General features: G+C 39.2%; 1 protein-coding gene across 11 annotated transcripts in view; it reads left to right on the top strand.

The window, feature by feature from the left end:
- The window catches only part of LOC128703166 (serine-rich adhesin for platelets-like), a 434412-nt gene that overhangs the window by 384829 nt on the left and 22587 nt on the right, over window positions 1-26996 (top strand). For all 11 annotated transcript variants that reach the window (XM_070103364.1, XM_070103362.1, XM_070103361.1 and 8 more), the window contains 2 exons: window positions 16803-17050; window positions 19939-20091. In XM_070103364.1, coding sequence (XP_069959465.1) covers window positions 16803-17050; window positions 19939-20091 — 401 coding nt within the window. The remainder of the gene's footprint in view (window positions 1-16802; window positions 17051-19938; window positions 20092-26996) is intronic.

The raw sequence follows: 26996 nt of genomic DNA, 5'->3' as shown, positions 1-26996 counted from the left end.
GGGAAACCTCTCCGATTTTTAATTCTCCAGTTTTTTAATAGAAATGGTATTGGGACAATCAGCATCATTTCGTAAAAGTTAGTTCAGTAGTTTTATCATTATTATGCACCCCATACAGCTAGTGTGGTGTTGGGTACTATTGTCTTCAATCACAAGAAGGTCCTTGCTGTAATATATTATTGTCGATAGTTTATCATAGGCGGGCCATAAGCCTGTAACTGGCTTTCAAGAGCAAGTATTTTTCTTATTCTCCTGCTACTGTAATACTCATCTAGATCTTGGTTCTCTTGGCTTGTCCCGAGTTTACCGAAATATTTCATTTTATATTTCTGGGTTTAATCCAGTTTGCATTATTATAGTCGGAATTGTGTGAATACCAGCCAAAAACTAGGTTAACGCACTTTGTGTATTGCCATAAATTTCTAACTTTATGGCAGATATCATGGAGCAAAAAAAGTTCACAGCAGTTGTCAGCTGGTTTGGGGAACATATTAATTTGTAGTAAAGAAGTGACCTCGATTTGCCATGAAAAACTGTTGTGTATATTTCTGTAAGGTCCCCTTGGTTGTAGCTTATGAAGCTTGAGGTTTGCCAAGTGCGTGGTGGTGGTTGGGAAGTCTGTTAGCCCAGCCTTCATATTTCTGGCTGCTGCCTTCATACACCAATTCCTGCCCCTCTTACTTCCTCGCCTTCCAATATATATAGCCGCATAATGTGGCCTATCTAATTTGATAGTTAAAAAAATCAATATTATTGCGCTGCTAGCCTCTCAGCTGAGGGTGACAGATTTCACAACTTTTAATGTATGCAGCTTATTCTTTGTGATGTAATGTGCCAGGGAAGAACAGCTAACTTTTCTTCCCACAAAGTGCCTACAATATAAGTAGGGTAGCCGCGCACACTGCTAATGTTCCCATTTGAAATAAATTTCTCACTCAACCATGGCCATATTAAATATATTACATCTTATATAATTCACACTGCCGTATTTTTGTATTGTTCATATTTGGTATTATGTTAATTCAACACTACCCTGTCGTTGGTAAGTGGCGTATTTTGTGGTTAGAGCGTTCTGCGCACATCCCAGTGGTTCTGGGCTTAGTATGCACCAACAGTAGGGGATGAACATTAAACGGGTTTCTGGTAAAATCTTAGCCTCGACATGTCTTTTGACAGATAAGTGATGAGTTACCACGCTTAATTGCCTTCTTTCAGTTATATGGATCCCTTGCACTCCTAACAGCTATACAGAAGCTCCATCAACAATGTCAAGACTTAAGTTCTCAGAGTAGTGAGAGATCAGAACCCGAGAGTATTTTTAACTACTAGGAACGACTTAAATTCCTTGGAATGGAATGCAGTCTGCTCTAAGGAGATGTCTAAGAACACAATATTGGAAGAACATTGCAGTAGATCTATTGGTTCTTGTTAGGCAGGTTCAATTCACACCCATTCCTGACTCCTCAGTGACTATCTGTGAGATCGTTCCACTCATCTACAACTCTAATGCCAAACCAGTACTTTCTCATATTCTTTCTAAATATAAATTTGTTGAACTTGAATCCATTGCTGCGAGTCATGTCTTGGTTAGATATTTTCAACACTTTCTTTATATCACCTTTATTCCCGTTTTCATTTGTACACTTCAATCGAATATTCCCCAATTCTACGCTTCTCATAGTGCAACTTCAGTGTCTTCAGCCTATCTTCATAGGAAATATTTCTGATATATGGAACCAACTTCGCCATCCTTCTCTATATATTCCAGTGAATTTATGTCCATTCTGTAATGTGGAGACCAGGATTGTACAGCTCAAACTAAATGAGGCCTTACCAAAGATATAGATGAGGACTTCATACTTCTGGCTACCGTAGTTAGAGAAGGTTAGAGAGGAGGCGAAGCTATTTCAAGTGTCGGTGGTGGTTAGCGTGCCGCGGGCGAGGCTACACCAGTTGGTGCTGTATAGTCCTTGTGGCTTAGCGCTTCTTTTTGATTATAATAATAATGCACCAGTTGGTGGTATCAGATCTGCACGCTTCATTTTACCATCATTTGTGTGTACTTAACGCCTATAAGACGACCGGTACCCGCCTTTGCATTTGCACACTGTACTGAGACCACTTTCAAGACCATGTCAATCATCGCAGGCATAAGGACACTTTCTTCCCTTACTGTCACTAACCCTCAAAAAGTGCTTTCATGCCAGTAATGGGCTCCTGATCCAAGGGATTAGACATAGCCTCCCTTTCCTTGGATGTCACGATTCCACCTATTCCCTTAGGCACTGTATGATTCCCACGGGTTTAGCCTTCTCTGTTAATGTAATAATGTTGCCAGTGTGCAACGTGACTGTTTTGAAGTTCATTTTTCATAAGTTTTTTCCATAAAGTGATAATTTTGGCTGTGCAGTAATTGTAGTGAGAGCAGGCTGGGTTCCAGGGCTATGACTCGCATCATCCATATAGCTTACCTCTGAGCAGTGTAGGTGTGGGTGGGCAGGTGGGTGGTGCTGGCAGGTGTTGGAGAGGAAAGAAAAAGGGAAGGTGGCTAAGTTGTCCCCTCAGTGTGAGCGTTAGTAGGGTGGGAGGCGCAGCCCACTGCTCAGCGCCAGCGCTCTGGTGCCTCGCTTAAAACACCTGCAAGACACTTTCTTAGTTTCATAACCAAACATCCCCTAACACCACAAACTGACAATACATTGTCACGTATAATCTAATGGAAAAAGGCAATAGTATTTGAACGAATAAATTACTGAAAGTGGAGGAACACTGATGCAATATTATGGTAACAATTACCACTAGACAGCACGTGTCTTATCAGTACCTCGTCTCAAGGCTGTCGTACCTTCATGAGCTATTATATTTGTATTTTGTACTCACGTTCATTATTGTTGTCGAGACTTCTGCATTATACTATATTTTTTCAACCCGTAAGCAATGATACAATTTTTTTTTCATAATTAGATTGAAGGGTAGCGAGTGATGGTACGACAGTGTTGCAGACGTACTGAGCAGCACAGCCTATGGGACCGACACTCGAGGCACTCACAACAGTGCAAAAAAACATCGTAATGAGTGGGTGACGCAGTGGGCCACTGACCTTGTGCTCCCAGCCACCTGTGTAAACTGGATCACCTTATATAGCATCTTCAGACGGGCGGACCAGGAATTAAATTCCTTAGTTTCTTTTTTTCAGGGATCCAGGATCATAGCATTGAGAGTGACAGTGAACTTTTCCAGTGGAAAAAGTAATTTTGGCATATATCTGATATATTGTGTCAAGCAAGTGTAGGAAGTTGTCTGGCAGCAAGTAAAAGAACGTATAAGGTGACGGCTTTCAGGATATGTTTAAGTCTGAAGCTCAGATAGTGTTCCAGAACAACGCGGACAAAGCTCCTCAGAACGTCAACGGCAATATGGATCCAGGTAGAACAACATAACTGGTCTTCCAGTAGTGATAGCACAACATAACTGGTCTTCCAATGATGGTAGCACAACATAGCTGGTCTTCCAGTGATGTTAGTACAACATAGCTAGTGATTAATACTTAGATCTACCTGAAGGTCGTTCTGGGATCAGTGCCTCCATGGCCTGGTCATCAACCAGGCCTCCCGGTGGATCGGGTTCTGGTCAGCCAGGCTGTTACTACTGGCCACATGCAATCCAACATGAGAACTACAGCCCGGCTGATCAGGCACTGACTTTAAATATCTCCAGCCTTCTTTGGGAAGGCAGCCTGGGGTCTATATAGGTAGTTCCCCTCATGTTTGTACACGGGAGACAGTGAAAGGATTAATGGTTTAAGCACATAAAGCAGAATACTAGCTAGTAAGGGAGTGGAGTTTGGGAGTGCCTTAAACCAAACATAGTGGATGGATAATTTACTCAATGATATTCTCTCAACCATTCCTGCATGATGTCATTTAATCCTTAAACTGTCCAAACGCAGATTCACGTTTACATGCGTAGTACACCGACCTTGATTTTCTCCATTTGAAAGCATGTTAAAAAAATACATAGATCTACGTTTGGAGCACTACGCGAGCGAACGCAGATCCAAGTTTGGACAGTTTAAGGGTTAGAGTACCTCTTTTCATACCGCAGGGATTGAAATTTTTTCCAATTGACTAATGCTAGTTTCCTGCCATACCCTGACTCATTATAGTGCCTAAAAAATCAGATTATATCAGCTGGTATTCTTATTAACTGACTTTTTACACGAGTTCAGTAGGTCAGACTGCTATGCGAGCTAAAACTGGCATTCCTTGCTCTGCTGTTTAAAGTTATATTTCGTTGTGCAGTTCTTTCCTCGGATTAAACCTGGTTATTTCATATTTCCACAGGCACTCCTTGACCCCCACCATAAATACTATGATTTGTATTGGCAACTGTGCGATCCAAGAAAGGCATCTCCTATATCCCATAACGTTTTCCCCTGCCCGCTCTCCTCAGTGCATGCAATAATAGTAGTAGTTGAACCTCCAAACTCTAATGGAGAGGAACTGCAGCTAAACTACCTTGGGAGATCAAGGAGACTAACTCCAACCTCCCAATAGATCCAAAAGCTGGATATCGACAACTTGAAGTCACCCAGGTATTTTACTTCAACAGACTGAAGATATCTAGAACCTATAGATCAATAGCAGCTGTAGATCAATAATACTTTTATGAAGGCCAGGAACTGTAATAATCCCAGCCTTCCTCAAAGTACCATACATCACCATTAAAGGATTGAAGCTGATTGTGAATGCATTGGAAAGTTACTATATGGAAATCAATATTTTAATTTCTTTAGTAAAATTAGCAAATTGTCAGTTACACAGCCAAAAACCAATCCCAACTTTCCCTTAAGTTGTACCAGCTTTGCAAGTTTAAAGCCAATCAAAAAATTCTTTCTCCAGTTGCTGCAAGGCGATTAATATCTCAATCTGTGTAATAAAATCGATGAATTGGGACTTACACAGCCCACTATATTTTAAACTTTCTCTTGAGCAAAATGCAGCAGTTCTAAAAGCTTAATGCCAGTTAAAAGAGGCATTCTCCAGTTATAGGTCGAGTCAAGCAATTGCAAATTTGTTAACTATGGTCGGCAATTGCTAAATATGCATTTAGCGAAGCCTCAACTGTTTATAAAATGCATCAGGCATTAAAGATTTAACCTGATCCAATGACACTTTCTCCAATTATAGAGTACTTGAAGAACATCCAAAGAATGTTTAAACCAGGCCTCTTGGTGGATCAAGGCCTGATCAGCCAGGCAGTTACTATTGTCCACATGCAGTCCAATGTATAAACCACAGTCCAGCTGATCAGGAAATGTTTGGAGTAACTTTTCAAGTTCTTTTAAAGATAGCTTGAGGTTTGTTGGTAATTCTCCTTATGCACAGAGGGAGGGCACTGACAAGTTGAGACTTCCGACACTTGTCAAGTTCATTGAGTCCCTGCTTTTTTATTGGAGGTACAGTAAACTATCGATATAATGGACTTTTAAAATTGGATATGGGGGCAAAGCCACTGGGTAAATTATACTTTTAATTCCCTTAATTCAGTGTTTATAGCAATATGACTAAATTGAGAGTACAGTATTATATTAGGTATGCAGTGAAATACTCGAGTGCAATTTATTGAAATTTTTTAACATTTTTCTGATATAAGACACTCGGATTATCCCCTAGTAGTCTGTTATGTTGAGGGTTTACTGTATTTTGTGCTTTGCCAAGTCTTATTGTCATAGTCATTTCAGTATTCAAGTTAAGGCCCATTCTCTCCATGTGTACATTATGATGTGCCTTTCTTGCCTAATAAAAATATGACAATATCTATTTCTACAAGTACGGTGGAACCTTGACTTACGAGTGTCCCAACTTGTGAGTTTTTGAGATACGAGCCATCCCTGGGTTGATTTTTTTGCTCTGAGTTACAAGTCAACATTTGAGTTACAAGCCAGCTCCTCCCCTCTTCCCCCTCAACCCAAAACCTGGACACCTCGCTTGTTTATCTGTGATTTCGTGCTTTAATTCCATGGAAGTCATTCTCTGTTTCTTCTCAGCACTGTCCTTTACATTTACCTTTTTAGGACCCATGCTTAGAAAAATGAAATTTGGCCAAATGACTGTTAAAAAATGTAAGCAAAGCAGGAGAGAACTGCTCCCACAACGAGGTAAGATAAGATAAGATAAGATTTCGTTCGGATTTTTAACCCCGGAGGGTTAGCCACCCAGGATAACCCAAGAAAGTCAGTGTGTCATCGAGGACTGTCTAACTTATTTCCATTGGGGTCCTTAATCTTGTCCCCCTAGGATGCGACCCACACCAGCCGACTAACACCCAGGTACCTATTTGCTGCTAGGTGAACAGGACAACAGGTGTAAGGAAACGTGTCGAAATGTTTCCACCCGCCGGGAATCGAACCCGGGCCCTCCGTGTGTGAAGCGGGAGCTTTAGCCACCAGGCCACCGGGCCACCCCAGGCCACCGGGCCTGGGGTGGCGTTCGATATTATAATAATTATTATTATTAGTGTTATTATTATTAAAGTAATGAGAGCACAGATCCAATTCCCTAAATTAATAATTATAATAATAATAATGATAGCTTTAGTTCCCTAAATTAATAATAATAATAATAATAATATTAGTCAAGTCATTCAGTAAGTTAGTCAAATCACTAAAAAATACTCAGTTTTCTCTTACAGTAGGAACATGGGAAGATACTAGTCAAATTGGGACAGAAATGGCAGACACTTCTGCCGCTGCCTCTGCCACCATAGTATGGATTATTTTATTCATTCTATAAGTATATATCATGTTTCTGTGCTAATTATTTTGTTTATTATGTTATATTAGATGAATTGTGATAGATAAATAAGCCGTACAGTTGAGAATAGCATCATATTCAAGTATTTTTTCTCGTCTCTCCAGAGTGCAGGAACCAATTAATGGCTTTTCAGTTAATTTAAATTAGGAAAATTAATTTGATATATGAGTAAATTGAGTTACGAGCTAGCTCCTGGAATGGACTAAACTCATAAGTCAAGGTTCAACTGTACATGTACAAGGTATACAAGCCTAGCAGACATCAGTGACATACTACCATATAGAAAGACCCTTGTTATGCAGAGCATTTCAGGCAAATTAGGTAAATTTTGTCACAGGATGTGACCCACATCAGTCAACTAACACCTCAGGTACCCACTTTACTGATGGGTTAACATGGACAGCAGGTGCCTTGAGGAAACACATCATAATGTTTACTGCTGTACTGGAGAATTGAAACTCGGGCCTCAGTGTGTGAGCCGAGTGTGCTAGTGATCAAGCTACAGGACACCGTATGTTCCAAGGAATATAGTACAGTGGACCCCCGCATAACGATGGCATCACATAGCGATTTTTCCGCATACCGCTTACTTTTATCGCAAAATTTTTGCCGCGCATACCGATTAAAAACCCGCTCACCGATTTTCGTCCGAGACGCGTCCAATGTGCCCTCACATGTGCCGCCCGTCCCATTGTTTACCAGCCAGCCTCCGCGGTAACATCCAAGCATACACTCGGAATATTTCGTATTATTACAGTGTTTTCGGTGCTGTTTCTGGAAAATAAGTGACCATGGGCCCCAAGAAAGCTTCTAGTGCCAACCCTGTGGTAAAAAGGGTGAGAATTAGTATGGAAATTAAGAAAGATTTTGAAGGGTTTGGGGCTAACCCTGAGAAGCCTATGCCAGTTGTGGAATCCATTGTGCCTACTTCAAAGATTAAATGTGTGCACAGTGGGTTGAACTGCAAACCTTTATAGATGAAAATCACCCTGACACAGCTGTTGCAAGCCGTGCTGGTGACTATTTCAATGACAATGTTGTGGCCCATTTTAGACAAATCGTAAAGGAACGGGAGGTACAGAGCTCTATGGACAGATTTGTTGTGCGACAGAGGTCCAGTGACTCTCAAGCTGGTCCTAGTGGCATTAAAAGAAGAAGGGAAGTAACCCCGGAAAAGGACTTGCTACCTCAAGTCGTAATGGAAGGGGATTCCCCTTCTAAACAGTAAGAAGATAATGCTCTCCCCTCCTCCCATCCCATCAATCATCACCAGATCTTCAATAAAAGTAAGTGTCATGTAATTGTGTATGCCTTTTTCAGTTTGTGTGTATTAAAATTAACATTTCATGTGGTAAAAAAAAATTTTTTTCATACTTTTGGGCGTCTTGCACGGATTAATTTTATTTCCATTATTTCTTATGGGGAAAATTCATTCGCATAACGATTATTTCGCATAACAATTATCCCTCTTGCACGGATTAAAATCGTTAACCGGGGGTCCACTGTAATTGAAGGTACTTCAAGTGTTCCCATTAGTCCTGACACTTGATTAATTGTATAAGAGCAGTGAAAGTTCTCTATACTTTTTCCAGCTTGTCAGTCTCTTATTCCTGGAAGGGGGCCATAGTATACAGCAGTATTCTAGCCTGGAGAGAAGAAGTGACTTGAAAAGTGCAATGAAACCTCGGTTGACTCCATTACTTGTTGAACAAATTGGTTTTCGAATGAGAAATTCAAGAAAAAAAATGTCCTGGTTTTTGTACGTTCTCTTGGTTGTCGACTGGCAATGTGAATGGCTCTAGTCACATGCTCACAAACTCGTCAGCTGTAAACGTTTCTTGATCTTTTGTTGTGCATCTTGTAAACTTTTTTTGTTATTTTGCATTTTTGGTGCAATTTTTTATTGAGATAAGCCATCATGGGTCCAAAGAAGGATAAAGAGATGAAAGCAAAGAGAGAAGTTATAAAAAGCACTGCTGATTTTAAAAAAAGGTCATTAGAAAGTATGAAGATAGGCTCTGCATGGTTGTTATAGCCAAACTTTTTGGTAAATCAAAGTCTACTGTTAGCACAATACTGGGCCAGAGGGAAAAAATTAAAGCAGCTGACCTGCAAAAGGCGAGGAAGTGATATCAAAGCAAAGGCCACAAATTATTGAGGAGGTTGCAAAACTCTTGTTGATTTGGATAAACAAAAAAGTTACACAGTGGTAGTGTTTCCAAGGCCATTATTTGTGAAAAAGCAAAGCAGTTGCACGATGACCTCCTGAAAAAAAAAAAAACAGAACAAGTGCTGAAACTCAATCCTTTAAGGCTAGTAGGGGTTGGTTTAATAATTTTAAGAAAAGCAGTGGCATTCATTGTGTGGCAAGGCATGGGGAGGTTGACAATGTGGGTGTTGAAAAGTATGTTACTGAATTCCAGGAGTACGTAGTGGCTGAGGGGTTTATCCCCCAACAAGTGTTTAAGTGTGATGAGACAGGGCTCTTTTGGAAGAAAATTCCCAAGAGGACCTACATACCTGAACAGGATATAAGCCAATGAAAGACAGGCTCACTCTGTTACTGTGTGGTAATGCAAGTGGGGACTTGAAATTGAAGCCCTTGTTTAGCATTCTGAAAATCCATGAGTTTTTGAGAAGAACAATGTAGTGAAAAATAAATTGGCTGTAATGTGGAGGGCCAACACAAAAGCTTGGGTAACAAGACAATTTTTTATTGAGTGAGTTCATGAGGTCCTTGCTCCCACTGTCAAAAAGTACCTCATTAGAAAACAATTACTACTCAGGTCCCTTTTACTTATGGATAATGCTCCTGCTCACTCTCCAAGCTTGGAAAATGAGTTGCTGGAGCAGTAGAGTTTTATAACTGTGAAGTTCTTGACCTCCTACCACCACTCTTCTCATCCAGCCCATGGACCAGCAAGTCATTTCTAACTTCAAGAAACTCTACACCAAAGCATTTTTTGAAAGGTGCTTTGAAATCACTTCAGAAACAAATTTAACTTTCAGGGAGTTCTGAAAGGACCATTCCAGTATCCTCACCTCCTTGAAGCTTAGAGACAAAGCCTGGGAAAATGCGTCTTCCAGGACCATGCAGTCAGCATGGAAGAATTTGTGGCCTGACTTTGTGGCAGCCAGGGATTTTGAAGGCTTTGAAGATGAGACTGAGCCGGTAGAGGATATTGTGTTCCTGGGGAAGACCTTGGGCCTAGAGGTGACTGAAGATGATGTGGAGGAGCATAGAACTGAACTCACCACAGAAGAACTTGTAGACCTTCAGAAGAAGCAGCAACAGATTGCAACAGAGGCACTGTCATCAGAGGAGGAGCAGTAGGAAGGGATGATGTGCCCATTGCACTTGGCGTGAAGTGCAGGAGTTTGCTGAAAAATACCATCCAGACAAGACAGTGTCCATCCATCTCTCTAACATGTACAATGGCAGTGTAATGTCTCAATTTAGACAAGTGTTAAAACTTAACTTGAGACAAACCTCACTGGACAGGTTTTTAATGAGACAAAGACCCAGTGAACCAGAACAAGGTGTTAGTGGTGAAAAGAGACAAAGAGAAACAAACACCAGAAGGACAGTTGCCTGACATATTAATAGAAGGTGACTCTCCTTCCAAGCAGTAACATATGCCCTCCTCTTCTCCATCTCTAGCTTTAGTATGCCATTAGCTCTGCTCTGATAAGCAAGAAGCAGTTAAATTTTCATTTACTGTACAGTGTTTCAGTTAAAGTTTCTTATAGTATTCATTTTTACAGTTTTATGTAGTGGTACATTTTTAATAAATTATTATAGATGTATTGTCATTTGGGGTCTGGAACAGATTAATCCTGTTTACATTATTCTTTATGGGAAAATTGCTTTGGTTGTTATCCATTTTGGTTGTTGAATCAACATCTGGACCAAATTAAGTTCGACAACTGAGGTTCTACTATATCATCATTTGCTCAGCATCTCTTTGTCTTGAAAGTTCTACTTATCAGGCCTATCATTTTTCTTGCTATAGTAATGGAAATATTATTGGATCCTTGAATGTGAGATCTTTTAACCTCATAGAAAATAAATTTGGTAATGGTTTATATAAAATTACCCAGAAGACATGTGTACATTCCAGTTGTTGTGTGATTCTCTCCCTAGTTATACTACACCAATTTTGAAAATTTGAAGCGAATCTGGTTTGGTGTTCACAAATTATAGACAAAAATCTTCAAAAGTTTAATTTTTTTTTTTTCAACAAACCTGCCATATTCCACCAAGGCAGGGTGACCTAAAAAGAAAAACTGAAAGTGTCTCTTTTTAAATTTAGTAATGTATACAGGAGAAGAGGTTACTATCCCCTTGCTCTTGGCATTTTAGTCACCTCTTATGACACGTATGGCTTATGAAGGAAGAATTCTGCTCCACTTCTTCATGGATAAAAGTTAAATATATATAATTTTAATAAAAATTCAACCAAGCACTTGAGAGTAGGGATTTCTAATAATACACATTTGGCTGAAAGCCTCACATATTCTCAGGTGTTGCTCTATCCTTTCTGCTCTTGACCATAAACTGGTAATAACCTGTCTGATGTTTTTTGTTTTTTGTTTCTTTTTTACACAGGGTTTGACAAGGTTAGGTTATAGATCCCTAGATTTATTGACAAGCTATTTACAGGTTAAGGATTCCTAACCTTATTGACAGCTAAGAGTTGTTACCTACATCAGCTCATTTGAAAGCATTTTTATTGGTACGAAACATACAAATGGGGAACAGGATGAAGTTGGAGCCATCTGTGGGCCAGCATTTTCATCTGATCAACTGACTTTATCTCGTTGACATCGTAATGTTGTACAAATGTGTTCCAGGTTCGAGTCATCCTGGGAATAAATGATCTCAGATGAAGTGATGTTCTGGAGAAGGGTACAGCCAGAGTGAAGTTGCTGCTTTCTGCCCATCTTGTGGTATAGAAACTTGCTTCACGCTGTCCTCAAAGTGGATCCAAGTGTGGTACTTTTACAATATTGGCCTTGTACATAACAGTAAGGCCACCCACATCCCTCCTGTGTTTAAGGCTCTACTGAAATGACAGATCTATCCAGGATTGGTCGAGGCGAGAGATGGGACGTTTTGCTCTGTTCTCTACTCTGTCAAGCAGTTGCAGATGAGAAGGGGGGCAGGCGAATCAAGAAAATGGAGCATACTCAGGGTGTGAGCATACTTGTGCCTCGTACAAAATCTTGCAACCCCTGCTGTCAAGCAGATGCAAGATATGGCGAAGTGCTGTAAGCTTCCTGGCTGCCTTGTTTGCAAGATTTACAATGTGGTTTTTCATGGTCAATTTGGAGTCAAATTTCACCCCAAAGATATCAACTTCTTCCCCAGGTGCCAACACCCTCCCATTCATTCTTACTACTGCACCAGCATTACCATCATGGTGCCTGGAGATCATCATCATTTGTGTTTTCTTGGGCACAAATGTTACTTGCCATCTATTTCCCCAAGCTGATATAGCTCTGAGCTGGTGATTGATGTAGCTTAGAGCAGCTGGCATTTCTTCTCTTGGACAAGTGAATGTCAGTGTACAGTCGTCTGAATATGCATGGGATTCTGGGATGAGATGAAGAAGGTCATTGAAGTAGACATTCCATAACAATGGTCCCAGAACTAAAACTTATAAATAATGTACAGATCGAAGAAACGAGATGAAAAATGATGGCAGATCTATTGTTAATATTTCCTGGAAATATGATCATAATGATTTTACACTTTGGTCACAGTTTTTTGCTCTGCAGACTACAGTGAATGTAAAGAACATAGGTTCTTGTCAGCAGATGGGTCTGGGAAAGGTGAGATTAATCATACATGTATTAGACGAGGGGAAAAAAAGTGGGTGGGATGACGAGGCAAAGGACCTTACCTATGGAGGCAGAGAGAGGAATGTACTAGTTGTTTCTTCAACTGTACCAGCACTATTATATAGTTGTGAGGCATTGTCAACAGTGTTAGTAATTGGCATTTGTGTAGCCCTGTATAGACTTTTGTAATACATGTACTTGGAATACATAATTGTTGGTATGACATGATCCATTAAAGCCAAACATAGCTTTCTCATTGTCATAAGCTCCCTTCTCCCATGTGCAAGTTATTTGTGTAAGTATCAAATGTAGACTGTCTGGTGTCATTGCCTTTAGAAAAACATTGTCATTTTAGAACATATTTTTTTTTTCTCTGAAGTTTGTGACATACCAGCATTTAACTTGAGGTCTCTTTGACAGTTAAAGGGTTAATATTAATATTAATAAGGGAAAACCAGAATGAAGAGATTCTGCTTTGGAAAACCTTCAGGTATATAGGTACTGCCAGAAAACTATTGGTTTATTGAATTTAATTATGTAATTATAATACGTACATTGTAAATTGTGCTTGATGATAACTCGACAGTTTAATCATTACTTCAAACTTGAAACTGTTTCAACTTCATTGTTTTAAATTATGCTAAATTGTAATACTGTGGGACTACACATGTGCATCTACGTTGGCTGATACCTATCTCCAGGGAAGAAGGAGGGGCAGCTGCCAGCTTCAGGGAGTTCCAGAAGTCTAGAAAATATGGAGAACTTGCCCATCATTATATGTTTGTTCCCATAGGCTCAGAGACCCTTGGCTCATGGGGTAAAGAGTGCATCTAAGTTCCTTAAGGAGCTAGGCAAAAGACTCATCAGGGTAACTAGGGATCCCAGGGCAGTTAGTTTTCTGTTCCAGCGACTCAGCGCTGCTGTTCAGAGGGGTAATGCTTGCTGTATTTTGGGCACGCGCCCCAGTTCTGAAGAGCTGGATGAGATTTTCGCATTATAATCAGTGACAAACATGTAGCAATATGTACTAGACATTATCTCTCACATTTCATGTACTGTATATGCCATCTGTATATCAAAACTGTAATTCATCTCTACCGAACTTATTAATGCCATATAGCATGAACTACTTGAATATTCAATTTTCTTGTATTCACTGTAACTCGCGTAATGGCCATATGTACAACTACAGCACTGTTATTGCCTTATTAATCTTAAGTTAGTCTTAAACTTGCCTGAAATGCACTACATATGAAGGGGCTTTTGGGCATGTTCACTCAATTGTTACACTCCTTTGTACAAACATGTATAATACTAAAATAAAAATCGTTGTTTTTGTTACTCCTCAGTAAAAATGCTGGATAATGAAATTTAGTATATAAGGAGCAAAGGAGCACTGCCAATTTGTGGTGTTGCTTGTTGAGTGCTTAATCTATCATACTATTTTAAAATTTCCATTCTAGTTGAATCACTTCCCCCCCCCCCCCTTTTTTTTTTTAACAAACCAACTGTATCCCACCAAGACAGGGTGGCCCAAAAAGAAAAACGAAAGTCTCTCTTTTTAAATTTAGTAATTTATACAGGAGAAGGGGTTACTAGCCCCTTGCTCCTGGCATTTTAGTCGCCTCTTACAACACACAGGAGGAAGAATTTCGTTCCACTTCCCCATGGAGATAAGAGGAAATAAACAAGAACTAGTAAGAAAATAGAAGAAAATCCAGAGGGGTGTGTACATATATGCTTGTACATGTATGTGTAGTGTGACCTAGGTGTAAGTAGAAGTAGCAAGATGTACTTGAAACCTTGCATCTTCATGAGACAGAAAAATGAACACCAGCAATCCTACCATCATGTAAAACAATTACAGGCTTTTGTTTTACACTCACTTGGCAGGACAGTAGTACCTCCCTGGGTGGTTGCTGTCTACCAGCCTACTACCTATACTTCTTTCTTTCAACACACCGGCCGTATCCCACCGAGGCGGGGTGGCCCAAAAGGAAAAACGAAAGTTTCTATTTTACATTTAGTAATATATACAGGAGAAGGGGTTACTAGCCCCTTGCTCCCGGCATTTTAGTCGCCTCTTACAACACGCATGGCTTACGGAGGAAGAATTCTGTTCCACTTCCCCATGGAGATAAGAGGAAATAAACAAGAATAAAAACTAGAAAGAAAACAGAAGAAAATCCAGAGGGGTGTGTGTATATATGTGCTTGTACATGTATGTGTAGTGTGACCTAAGTGTAAGTAGAAGTAGCAAGACGTACCTGAAATCTTGCATGTTTATGAGACAGAAAAAAGGACACCAGCAATCCTTCCATCATGTAAAACAATTACAGGCTTTCGTTTTTCACTCGCTTGGTAGGACGGTAGTACCTCCCTGGGTGGTTGCTGTCTACCAGCCTACTACCTGTACTCCCTTCTTATATGAAAAAAAAATATACATCATCCTTTTGACCTGTTTTTTTAAAACTTCCCATTGATGGTACTGAGAGATTGTATTTTACATTTTATAGCCTTGTGACCAAAAAGTGATTATCAAATCCCCTTGTTACTTCTATTAGCCAACAAGGCCATTTCTTTTTAGTACATACTGTATATTTATCCTTTTTGTATACTAAATACTATTTTTAAATTTGGAAGGTATTTTATAGTCCCCCTCAGCTTTTTCTGTCTTATGGACCTGTTTGTATTCTTAATTTGTGCACTACATCACTTGTGTATATGTGACCAGCTTTTTTTTAAGCATTACAGTATTGGGGTCTAACTGCATTGTCTGACCATTCATTGTTTCTTGCATAATTTGTTTTTCTACTATACATGTAGTAGCTTAATGTATCAGATATATAAGAATTTACTGATGAAAAGTTTGTTTGTTAGCTGGCAGGTTTTTATGTGCATGCATTTATGTTTGACTCATTCATCTAGATGTCGTTTAAGGTATGATTAATGTGGATGTGTGTGTGTTGTAGGGCACCCAAGATGTTTATTTCAATAACTGAGTGACGATTCTCCAAGAAATATGTAGTAGAATATGTATGCTGTGCCAGTGAAGTATGTACAGAGGATTTCCCAAAAAGATAAACTAATGTGTAAGGAGAGAGGCTAGAAACTGGAAAGTAATGCTGTGAATGTGTCAGTCTGCTTTACTTGATAACATTAAATGTTTGAGAGGATGAATATAGAGTAAAAGTAAAGTAAAAGTAAAAGATTTATTTCTTCATAGAGGTTACAGTGTGTAATTACAATTTTGGTTTGCTAAGTACAAAGAAAGCCACTATCATGCTGGGGTATTTCAGGCATTAAAATCTTTATTTAATCTTGATACTAATGCGAGGTAGTCAAGGTGGAGGGTTATGAGAATAATAATCTTGAAGTTGCACATAGTAAAAACAATATTACAATTAATGGTTCAAGCAGTAATATTTCATGGATTGGCAGATGTTTAATAGATTAGAGGTCATATAATAACTGATTTGAAGTTATTTTGGTTGGTTTGGGGTTTGGTTAGTATTGAGAGATGAGATGATTTTTAAGCATAGTTCTAAATTTATAAGTAGTCAGGGGATCCTTTACTCGTTCAGGTAGTGAATTCCAGATCTTCGAACCCTTTATTTGCATTGTATTTTTGCACAGTATAATGCACAAAAAGGGCCCAAAAATCTGGAATTCACTACCTGAACTGGTAAAGGATCCCCTGACTACTTATAAATTTAGGACTTTGCTTAAAAATCAGAGAAGAAAATAAGGGAAAGGAGACAACTGAGTAAGTAGCTCATGATTTGATGACTTCTACTCAAAATGGAAAAGGAGTAATTAAGATTTAGGGCTACTGGAAAATGCCCAAACCTTTCTACTGAAGGGAATCATTGAGTATATATAGTTGTCTTAAAGCTTTACAGTAAAGGCCAAGTGAAGTACAGTTGCCATGACCTGTTTTTTATACACAGAAGCAGCATAATAAAATTTCAAGTAATTGTATTTTTGGGAAAATGCTGAGACAGTGTTAAATTTGATACTACAGATGTTTTTTTTAGGTTACATATGATATTTATTTTGAAGGATTTTTAAGCAACATTATTTGATAGAATACTGTCAGCTTCTTTTTATTTTATTTAATTGTTTTATTTTTTATATTTTTAGGAAGCAGTGGCAATGATAGTGGAAGTGGAAATGGGATGTCTGGAATGTCAGGCATGCCAGGAATGTTTGGCATGCAGAGCATGGGAAGCGATAACATGTTGCCCCATGATGTGCGACTGGCAGAAGAATTTATGAAGCTCCAACAGGATTTCTTCAAGTGGCAACAGCAACTTCTGCAAAACCAACATGTGCTTCATAGTAGAGTGGCTCCCCTTGCTTCCAACCCTCCACAGCTACAGAGTGTTGGGGTCAGTCTAGTGTTATAAATATTGGTAAATTTACAGATAATGTTAGGTAAGAGAAAAGAGCCACTAATGAGACAGTGAAGTAGTGAGTGAGTAACATGGCCACCAATTTCGGAGAGGCCACCCTCCTGGGCTTCCAGCCAACCCACCCCCTTTCCTCTCCCATGGCCAAGGCTGGGACCTCCTCCATGGCTCGCTGGCTACCCACCCACCACCGTACGCCTTAACAACCCATGTTACCTCTAACAAGCTGACAGTTCACATTCTAACAACATAAATAATAAATCTACAGTTCTTGACTAATCTTTCCCCCCCCCCCCAAAAAAAAAAAATAAAAGTGACACAAGTATGAATCTTTCTTTCTTTCAACACACCGGCCATATCCCACCAAGGCAGGGTGGCCCAAAAAGAAAAACGAAAGTTTCTCTTTTAAATTTAGTAATTTATACGGGAGAAGGGGTTACTAGCCCCTTGCTCCCGGCATTTTAGTTACCTCTTACAACACGCATGGCTTACGGAGGAAGAATTCTGTTCCACTTCCCCATGGAGATAAGAGGAAATAAACAAGAACTAGAAAGAAAATAGAAGAATGCCCAGAGGGGTGTGTATATATATGCTTGTACATGTATGTGTAGTGTGACCTAAGTGCAAGTAAAGTAGCAAGACATACCTGAAATCTTGCATGTTTATGAGACAGACAAAAGACACCAGCAATCCTACCATCATGTAAAACAATTACAGGTTTTCGTTGTAGAGTCACTTGGCAGGACGGTAGTACCTCCCTGGGCGGTTGCTGTTTACCAACCTACTACCTAGGACAAGTATGAATATATTTGGTAAAAAACTAAGTGAGGAGAAACTATGTGGAATTGGAAAAAGTCTGAGATCGCATATCTCTGTAGTACATGTTATAATGGGTTTGCAGTATGTGATTTTGGACATTTATCACGTAGTGAGGTACACCTGTAACTAGTTTTCAAGAAAGAAAAATATGATCTGAGTTGATACATCACAGAAATAAAGTGGAATAATATAGTATTAAATTGGAAAGGTATAAGCAAGTTATTTTTGTACAGGTTCAGTTTTTGCAAAAAAAGCAGTAAATCAGTATGGGTCATTCAGCACCACATATAACAAGGTTTGCAGTATTTATGAAAATGGATTTGTTTTTCCCATTGAAAAAAAAAAAGTAAAAAAAGTGAAACTAAATTTGTTTGCAGTCAGTGCTTTATTTTGTGGCTTAACCCATTCTTTGAACATGAATTAATGAACCAAAATAATGAATGAAAAATAAACAAGCAGTCAGTAACGTTAAGTTTTAACTCTAAATTAACTTTCATCATATATAATGACAGTTGGAGACAAGATGGTTGTCAAATCCCATGCTGTCAGGTGGCTTTCACTCTTTTTCTTTCAACAAACTGGCCATATTGAACTGAAACAGGGTGACCCAAAAAGAAAATCAAAGGTTTCTCTTTTTAATTTTTAACTGCCAGGTCCCATGGCCTGGTGGCTAAAGCTCTCGCTTCACACGGCAAGGGTCTGGGTTCAATTCCCGGCAAGGGTAGAAACATTGAGTGTGTTTCCTTAAACTGGTTGTCTGTGTTCCCCATCAGTAAAATGGGCACCTGGGTGTTGGTCGACTGGTGTGGGTCGCATCCTGAGACAAATCTGACCTAATTTGCTCGAAATGCTCTGCATAACAAGCGGCTTTCTGTATATTAGTATGTCATTGATGTCAGCTAGGCCTGTATACCTTGTACATGTACTTATAGAAATAGATATTATTATTATTATTATTCTTTCAGCAAACCGGCTATATCCCACTTACGCAGGGTGACTCAAAAAGAAAAACAAAAGTTTCTCTGTTTAACTTTAGTAATGTATACAGGAGAAGGGATTACTAGCCCCTTGCTTCTGGCATTTTAGTCACCTCTTATGACACACATGGCTTATGGAGGAAGAATTCTGTTCCACTTCCCCATGGAGATAAGAGGATAAAAACAAGAACAAGAACTAGTAAGAAAATAGAAGAAAACCAAGAGGGGTGTGTGTATATATATGCTTGTACATACATAGTGTGACCTAAGTGTAAGTAGAAGTAGCAAGATGTACCTGAAATCTACAGTAGTGTATATACTTATTGATAATTTGATTACTGTTTTGTAATTTCCTGTTTGGAGCATCAGAGGTAGAGTTATAGTTGTGGTGTCATGTCTTCAATATATTGTTTTACTTCATGTATTGTACTCTCCTATTTGTAGATGCAGGAGTTGAGTTTCATCTGTCTCTACCACTTAACATGCAGCTCTTGCTCTTTCCTATCACTGGAATGCTGACTCAGAAGTTAGGTTATATAGAATTATGTCGGTAAAAGTAGGATTGCAATTTTGTCAGTATATGGAATAATCACTTTGCCTCTATTTATTTTTTGTTACTATTTAATGGTAATTAATAATAATTATTAAAATTTATCCTGAAGATAAGTACAGTACCAAAATACTCTGTATCAAGATATTTTCTGACTGCAGAGAGATTATAAATATGAACATTACGAGATTTAACAGTTGGGTTTAATGTTTTCAACAAATAAAGAATCCAGGTTGACTCTTAGAATCTTCACTGATCCCATAGGCTGCAAACTGACAGTAACATAGTTGAAGGCCCCAAAATCTACAGTCTATATTTTTCTCAAATTTCCCCAGATAATAAACAGTTTTACCCTCATTTAGTTTTTCTATTTGTCATTTAAGTCCAGATTTCCAGCAAAAGAGAACTAAGACGATTTTGTGTCTTTCACGTTCAGAACCTGGATGTGACAGTACAGCCATAATATATTGCCTGTTTACGTTTCTAATAACCAATTCTCAGGATTTTTTTTTTTTTCACAGGTTTTGCGCGACATAATGTCTCAGTCACCATCTACTAATGTAGGTCCTGAACTTGTCGAGGCACGTAATCCTTCTGTAGAAAGAAAAGGCCCAGTTGAGAGAGTTATTAATATACAGTTTGAAGATGGCCCAAGAGAGACAGATGATTCTCAGGTAAGTTTTGTATTTCAAAAGGTATTTTCTACATGCTTCTTTATTATATAGTATACATCTAACCCTGTTATCTGGTAAAACCAAGATTGTTATTTACATAAAACAAAAACTATAAGGGATCAAAAAAAGGGGTATAGAAGCTACCATTCTCTACAGAAGTCTCCTATGTATATATATCATGGTCAGTGGTCATGAAAGGTCATCCTTTTCTAGCTGTCTGGGGGATTAGTAGTATGGAGCATTATAGAGCACCATGGCTTGCTGTAGTGTTTTGGAATCTCAGGTTAAAGTGTTGAAGGAGGAGGTTCAACTTCTTCAACAGGAATATAGGAGGCTGAAAATTTGCAAAGGGTGGAGTCAATATGGAGGAAAAGGTTACCAACAGTGAGTTGAAAAGTGGCAACTGCTTCAAGTGGAATGTGGTCTCTACTAAAGGTAGAAGTATCAAGATAAGGAAGCTTAAAATAGAAGATCTGAGGGTAGGAAATCGATTTTCTCTTCTCCAGGATGAGTGTACCTCAGTGGTTAGTGAGGTTAAAGGTACCACTAACTCCCCTGCTAATTAAGGTAAGAACATTCTGGTTGTGGGTGACTCACAAGTAAGACATGTACTGTGCTTTCTGTAACAGAGGTAGGAACCACCAGGTGGTGGTGGTGATGATACTATATTATCACCAACAGGTTGGATAATATTATGTCAGGTAATGGAAACAAGCCCATCATCTGTCTTAGTGCTGCTGGAAATGATATCAGGAAGGGCAGGAAACAAGAGCCGCTGGATAAGTACAAGTCAGCTATAGATGTAATTAGGTCTAAGGGAGGAGTCCCAGTCATGTGTAGCATCTTGCCTAGAAGAGGAGTGGGCAGTGAATGGATGTCTAGGGCAATTGGTGTAAATTGCTGGCTAGACAGGTACTGCAAGGAATTTGCAGTCCCATTCATTGATAACTGGGAAAAATTTTATGGCAAACATGATACGTATGCAAGGGATGAGCTACATCTCTCAGGGGCTGGAGTGGTTGCAGTAGCCAACTTGATTGAGTGAGCCATTGCTGACTTGTCTAGAACTTTCAACTGGTAGATTATAGAGGTATGGGTGTGTGTGGGAAACAATGAGGCTGCAGTACAAGGGTTGAAAACAGCAGATATTACCAAGATACCTCAGTTTGGTTTGGTCATTTAGAGAGAAAGGATCAAAGTAGAATGACATGGAAAGCATATAAATCTATAGGGGAAGGAAGGCGGGGTAGGGGTCGTCCTCGAAAGGGTTGGAGAGAGGGGGTAAAGGAGGTTTTGTGGGCAAGGGGCTTGGACTTCCAGCAAGCGTGCGTGAGCATGTTAGATAGGAGTGAATGGAGACGAATGGTACTTGGGACCTGACGATCTGTTGGAGTGTGAGCAGGGCAATATTTAGTGAAGGGATTCAGGGAAACCGGTTATTTTCGTATAGTCGGACTTGAGTCCTGGAAATGGGAAGTACAGTGCCTGCACTTTAAAGGAGGGGTTTGGGATATTGGCAGTTTGGAGGAATATGTTGTGTATCTTTATATGTGTATGCTTCTAAACTGTTGTTTTCTGAGCACCTCTGCAAAAACAGTGATAATGTGCAAGTGTGGTGAAAGTGTTGAATGATGATGAAAGTATTTTCTTTTTGGGGATTTTCTTTCTTTTTTGGGTCACCCTGCCTCGGTGGGAGACGGCCGACTTGTTGAGAAAAAAAAAAAAAAAAAAAAAACTCAGGGATATGTTTAATAGACAATATTCAAAATAAAGTTGCTAGTAAAGGCAAAGCATTTGATCAACAAAGAGAGACAGTAGAGAGAAGAGTGACTAGCTCCTTTAAGGTTTAGTATACATGCTAATAGTAGGAGGCTAAGAGATAAGATAAATGAGCTAAGAATACTTGCATGTGCAGGTAATGTAGAGATTATTGCTATAACGGACACATGGTTCAACCTGAGAGATAGACGTGCCTGCTGAATGCCACATACAAGGCTATAAACTATTCCACAGTGAAAGGGTCAACAGGAACGGTGGTGGAGTGGCGATGTATGTCAGAGATAATTTAAATTGCTGTGTTAGGCAAGATATAAGATTAGAAGCATCGAACACAGAATCTGTATAGCTGCAGTTTGTTGAGGGTCATGACAAATTTATTTTGGGTGCGATTTGAAGCTCCCCAAATCTTGATAAGGGGGTACAGTAAGCTGCTATAGGACAGAATTCATAAGGCTTCTAGATAAGAAAATGTTGTGTTAATGGGAAATTTTAAATTTAGACAAATTGATTGGAACAGTATGACAGGAAATCTTGAGTCTAGTGACTTTTTTGATATGATTCAGGATTGCTTTTTAAAACAGTTTGACAGAACCAACTAGTGGAAACAGTCTACCTGACTTCGTTCTTGCCAACAAGGAATCACTAATTAATAATCTTGAGGTTAATGATGAGCTTGGGAAAAGCAGTCACAAATCACTTTGTTTCAGTATATCATGGAATTACTCAAATAACTGCAATCAAGTCTCTGTCTAAGGGCAATGTGTGGTGTGAATATTATGCAGAAAATTTGGGGTGTGGAAATTAGGAGAAGGTGTGGAGTAATAAAAGTATTAGAGGGCTGAAGAGGGGTTGTTGAGGTGGTTTGGTCATTTAGAAAGAATGGATCAAAGTAGAATGACATGGAGAGCATATAAATCTGTAGGGGAAGGAAGGCAGGGTAGGGGTCGTCCTCGAAAAGGTTGGAGGGAGGGGGTAAAGGAGGTTTTGTGGGCGAGGGGCTTGGACTTCCAGCAAGCGTGCATGAGCGTGTTAGATAGGAGTGAATGGAGACGAATGGTATTTGGGACCTGACGATCTGTTGGAGTGTGAGCAGGGCAATATTTAGTGAAGGGATTCAGGGAAATTGGTTATTTTTATATACCCAGACTTGAATCCTGGAAATGGGAAGTACAATGCCTGCACTTTAAAGGAGGGGTTTGGGATATTGGCAGTTTGGAGGGATATGTTGTGTATCTTTATATGTATATGCTTCTAAACTGTTGTATTCTGAGCACTTCTCCAAAAACTGATTATGTGTGAGTGAGGTGAAAGTGTTGAATGATGAAAGTATTTTCTTTTTGGGGATTTTCTTTGTTTTTTGGGTCACCCTGCCTTGGTGGGAGACGGCCGACTTGTTAAAAAAAAAAAAAAAAAAGTCTCTGTCCCAGACTTCTGCTTGGCCGATTTCATGGGACTGAGAAATTACCTGGGTGAGCTAAATTGGAACGACAGGGCTATGGGTCAGGTAGGTGGTGTTGGTTGCCAATATGATGTTTTTCAGGGCATAGTTCTAGCTGCCCAGACAACTTATGTTCCAAATAGGGAAAATTTCAAAAGATGCCAATATCAAAATAGGGCTCAGAATAAACAAGGCAGACATTCCTTGCACTAAAATAGCATTTTATCTGTTCATCAGTCACATCTCCAGGCCTCTCTTATATTACTCTTGCTTTCCATTTTGAATTTTTATTCTTGCAAAAAATAGAAGATTTACTGTTATGCAGACTACTGCATTATTGTCAAAATGGTATAAATAATATCAGCGCACTTTTGAAAGACTATTAGATTCGCCAGTTGACGTGTATTGGACGCGTGGCATGATTTGTTTACTCTTGAACATCGGCAAAAATCGAACATTTCTGATACTTTGAGCTCAATTTCAAGGTATTTTTCATCATAAAAGCAATCAAAATCATGTCCATTTCTGTAATATATCTTCCATTCTATCAAATGAGTCCAAAAAATGAGAATACAACCATAAAAACCATGCGAAAATATACTGCAAAGAGGCGGCTAATGGCTGAGAAGTGAACTCCCTTATTTATTGTCCGTCTTTTTTATTTTTGTTGTATGTTAAGAAGCATCTTTCCATCATACATTACCCAAGTTTCGATGAGAAAGCCCAACAAACAACCGAGAAAAAAAAATATTTACCAAAAATCATATATGGCAAGCCCAAGCCAGGTACTGGAAATAAGTCATTTTGTCTGACTTTTCTGGGTTATCCTAGGTTCTCTATACATACACTGCTATGTATAATAATCTACGTAACTGTATTTGTATATACCTGAATAAATTTATTTACTTCTAGTCTGTAAACTGAGTACAAGAAACCGCCCATTCACTTATTTCAACTACCCAATAAAGTAGTCAGAAATTGGCAATTTGGCTGATTTCACACAAATTTCAACAGATGCCAGTTTCAAAATAGGGTCCAGAATAAACACTGCAGACATTCCTGGCACTAAAATAACATTTTCTCTGTTCATCAGTCACGGCTACAGGTCCCTCTTATATTACTCTTGCTTACCATTTGGAATTTTTATTTACAAAAAAATAGAAGATTTACTGTTATGCAAACTGCTGCATTATTGTAATAATTGTATAAATAATGTCAACCCATTCTTAATTCCGTATTGGAATTTGGACTGGCAGGCGGACAGGTATTGGACAGTGACATCATTTGTTTACTCTTGAGGTTTGCTAAAGAATAGAACATTTCATTACTGTGAGTGCAGTTTCAAGGTACTTTTCATCATGAAAGCAATCAAAATCATATCTATTTCTGTAATATATCTTTCATTCTATCAAATGAGACTGAAAAAATGAGAATATAACCATAAAACCATACAAAAATATACCGCTAAGCGGCTGCTAATGGCCGAGAAGTGAACTCCACTATTTATGGTCTGATTTCTTTCATTTTTGGTGTACATTAAGAAAGGTAGGGGGTGTGTGAACCAGGTGTTTACAGTGAAACATATAAGTGAACAGTATTTAGATAAGGCTAAAGAGGTCTTTGTGGCATTTATGGATTTGGAAAAGGCGTATGACAGGGTGGATAGGGGGGCAATGTGGCAGATGTTGCAGGTGTATGGTGTAGGAGGTAGGTTACTGAAAGCAGTGAAGAGTTTTTACGAGAATAGTGAGGCTCAAGTTAGAGTATGTAAGAAAGAGGGAAATTATTTCCCAGTAAAAGTAGGCCTTAGACAAGGATGTGTGATGTCACCGTGGTTGTTCAATATATTTATAGATGGGGTTGTAAGAGAAGTAAATGAGAGGGTCTTGGCAAGAGGCGTGGAGTTAAAAGATAAAGAATCACACATAAAGTGGGAGTTGTCACAGTTGCTCTTTGCTGATGACACTGTGCTCTTGGGAGATTCTGAAGAGAAGTTGCAGAGATTGGTGGATGAATTTGGTAGGGTGTGCAAAAGAAGAAAATTAAAATTGAATACAGGAAAGAGTAAGGTTATGAGGATAAAAAGATTAGGTGATGAAAGATTGGATATCAGATTGGAGGGAGAGAGTATGGAGGAGGTGAATGTATTCAGATATTTGGGAGTGGACGTGTCAGCGGATGGGTCTATGAAAGATGAGGTGAATCATAGAATTGATGAGGGGAAAAGGGTGAGTGGTGCACTTAGGAGTCTGTGGAGACAAAGAACTTTGTCCTTGGAGGCAAAGAGGGGAATGTATGAGAGTATAGTTTTACCAACACTCTTATATGGGTGTGAAGCATGGGTGATGAATGTTGCAGCGAGGAGAAGGCTGGAGGCAGTGGAGATGTCATGTCTGAGGGCAATGTGTGGTGTGAATATAATGCAGAGAATTCGTAGTTTGGAAGTTAGGAGAAGGTGCGGGATTACCAAAACTGTTGTCCAGAGGGCTGAGGAAGGGTTGTTGAGGTGGTTCGGACATGTAGAGAGAATGGAGCGAAACAGAGTGACTTCAAGAGTGTATCAGTCTGTAGTGGAAGGAAGGCGGGGTAGGGGTCAGCCTAGGAAAGGTTGGAGGGAGGGGGTAAAGGAGGTTTTGTGTGCGAGGGGCTTGGACTTCCAGCAGGCATGCGTGAGCGTGTTTGATAGGAGTGAATGGAGACAAATGGTTTTTAATACTTGACGTGCTGTTGGAGTGTGAGCAAAGTAACATTTATGAAGGGGTTCAGGGAAACCGGCAGGCCGGACTTGAGTCCTGGAGATGGGAAGTACAGTGCCTGCACTCTGAAGGAGGGGTGTTAATGTTGCAGTTTAAAAACTGTAGTGTAAAGCACCCTTCTGGCAAGACAGTGATGGAGTGAATAATGGTGAAAGTTTTTCTTTTTCGGGCCACCCTGCCTTGGTGGGAATCGGCCAGTGTGATAATAAAAAATAAAAATTAAGAAGTATCTTTCCATCATACATTGCCTAAGTTTCAGTAAGATAACCCAACAAACAACTGAGAAAATAATAATATAATAATAAAAATAATAATAATATCTTTATTTACCACATGTACATATACAAGGTATACAGACCTAGCTGACATCAGTGACATACTATATAGAAAGCCGCTTGTTATGCAGAGTATTTCAAGAAAATTAGGTCAGTGTCCCAGGATAACACCCACACCAGTCGGCTAGCACCCGGGTACCTATTTACTGATGGGTGAACATAGACAACAGGTGTAAAGAAACACGCCTAATGTTTCTACCCTGGCTGGGAATCAAATATTTACCAAAAATCATATATGGCTAACCCAAGCCAGGTACTAGAAACAAGCCACGTTGACTTTTTTGAGTTATCCTAGGTTCTCTACACATATGCTGCTATGTGTGATAATCTATATAGAGAAAATAACTTTTTTGTTTCAGGTTTATGGTGCAGTACGAGTGTATATCACAGTTAGCCCTGTGCTATGCTCCATTTTCTCTTAATATAAGCCCCCAAGACAGGGATAGGAAAATGGTATTTGTATGCCATTTCCTCTTCATACCTCCGTCGAACTGTTCGGTGTTATGCCAAGTATTTTTTATTCTGGAGTATTTAACGTGTTTTATGTTATTTATATTGTTTATTATGTCATATTAGATCAATTGTGATAGGCAAATA

Source organism: Cherax quadricarinatus, chromosome 85 (genome assembly GCF_038502225.1).
Source record: "Cherax quadricarinatus isolate ZL_2023a chromosome 85, ASM3850222v1, whole genome shotgun sequence".
In the NCBI taxonomy this organism is placed as follows: domain Eukaryota; kingdom Metazoa; phylum Arthropoda; class Malacostraca; order Decapoda; family Parastacidae; genus Cherax; species Cherax quadricarinatus.
The sequence above is the reverse complement of the archived record's forward strand: the minus strand, read 5'-3'. Positions and strand labels throughout refer to the sequence as shown.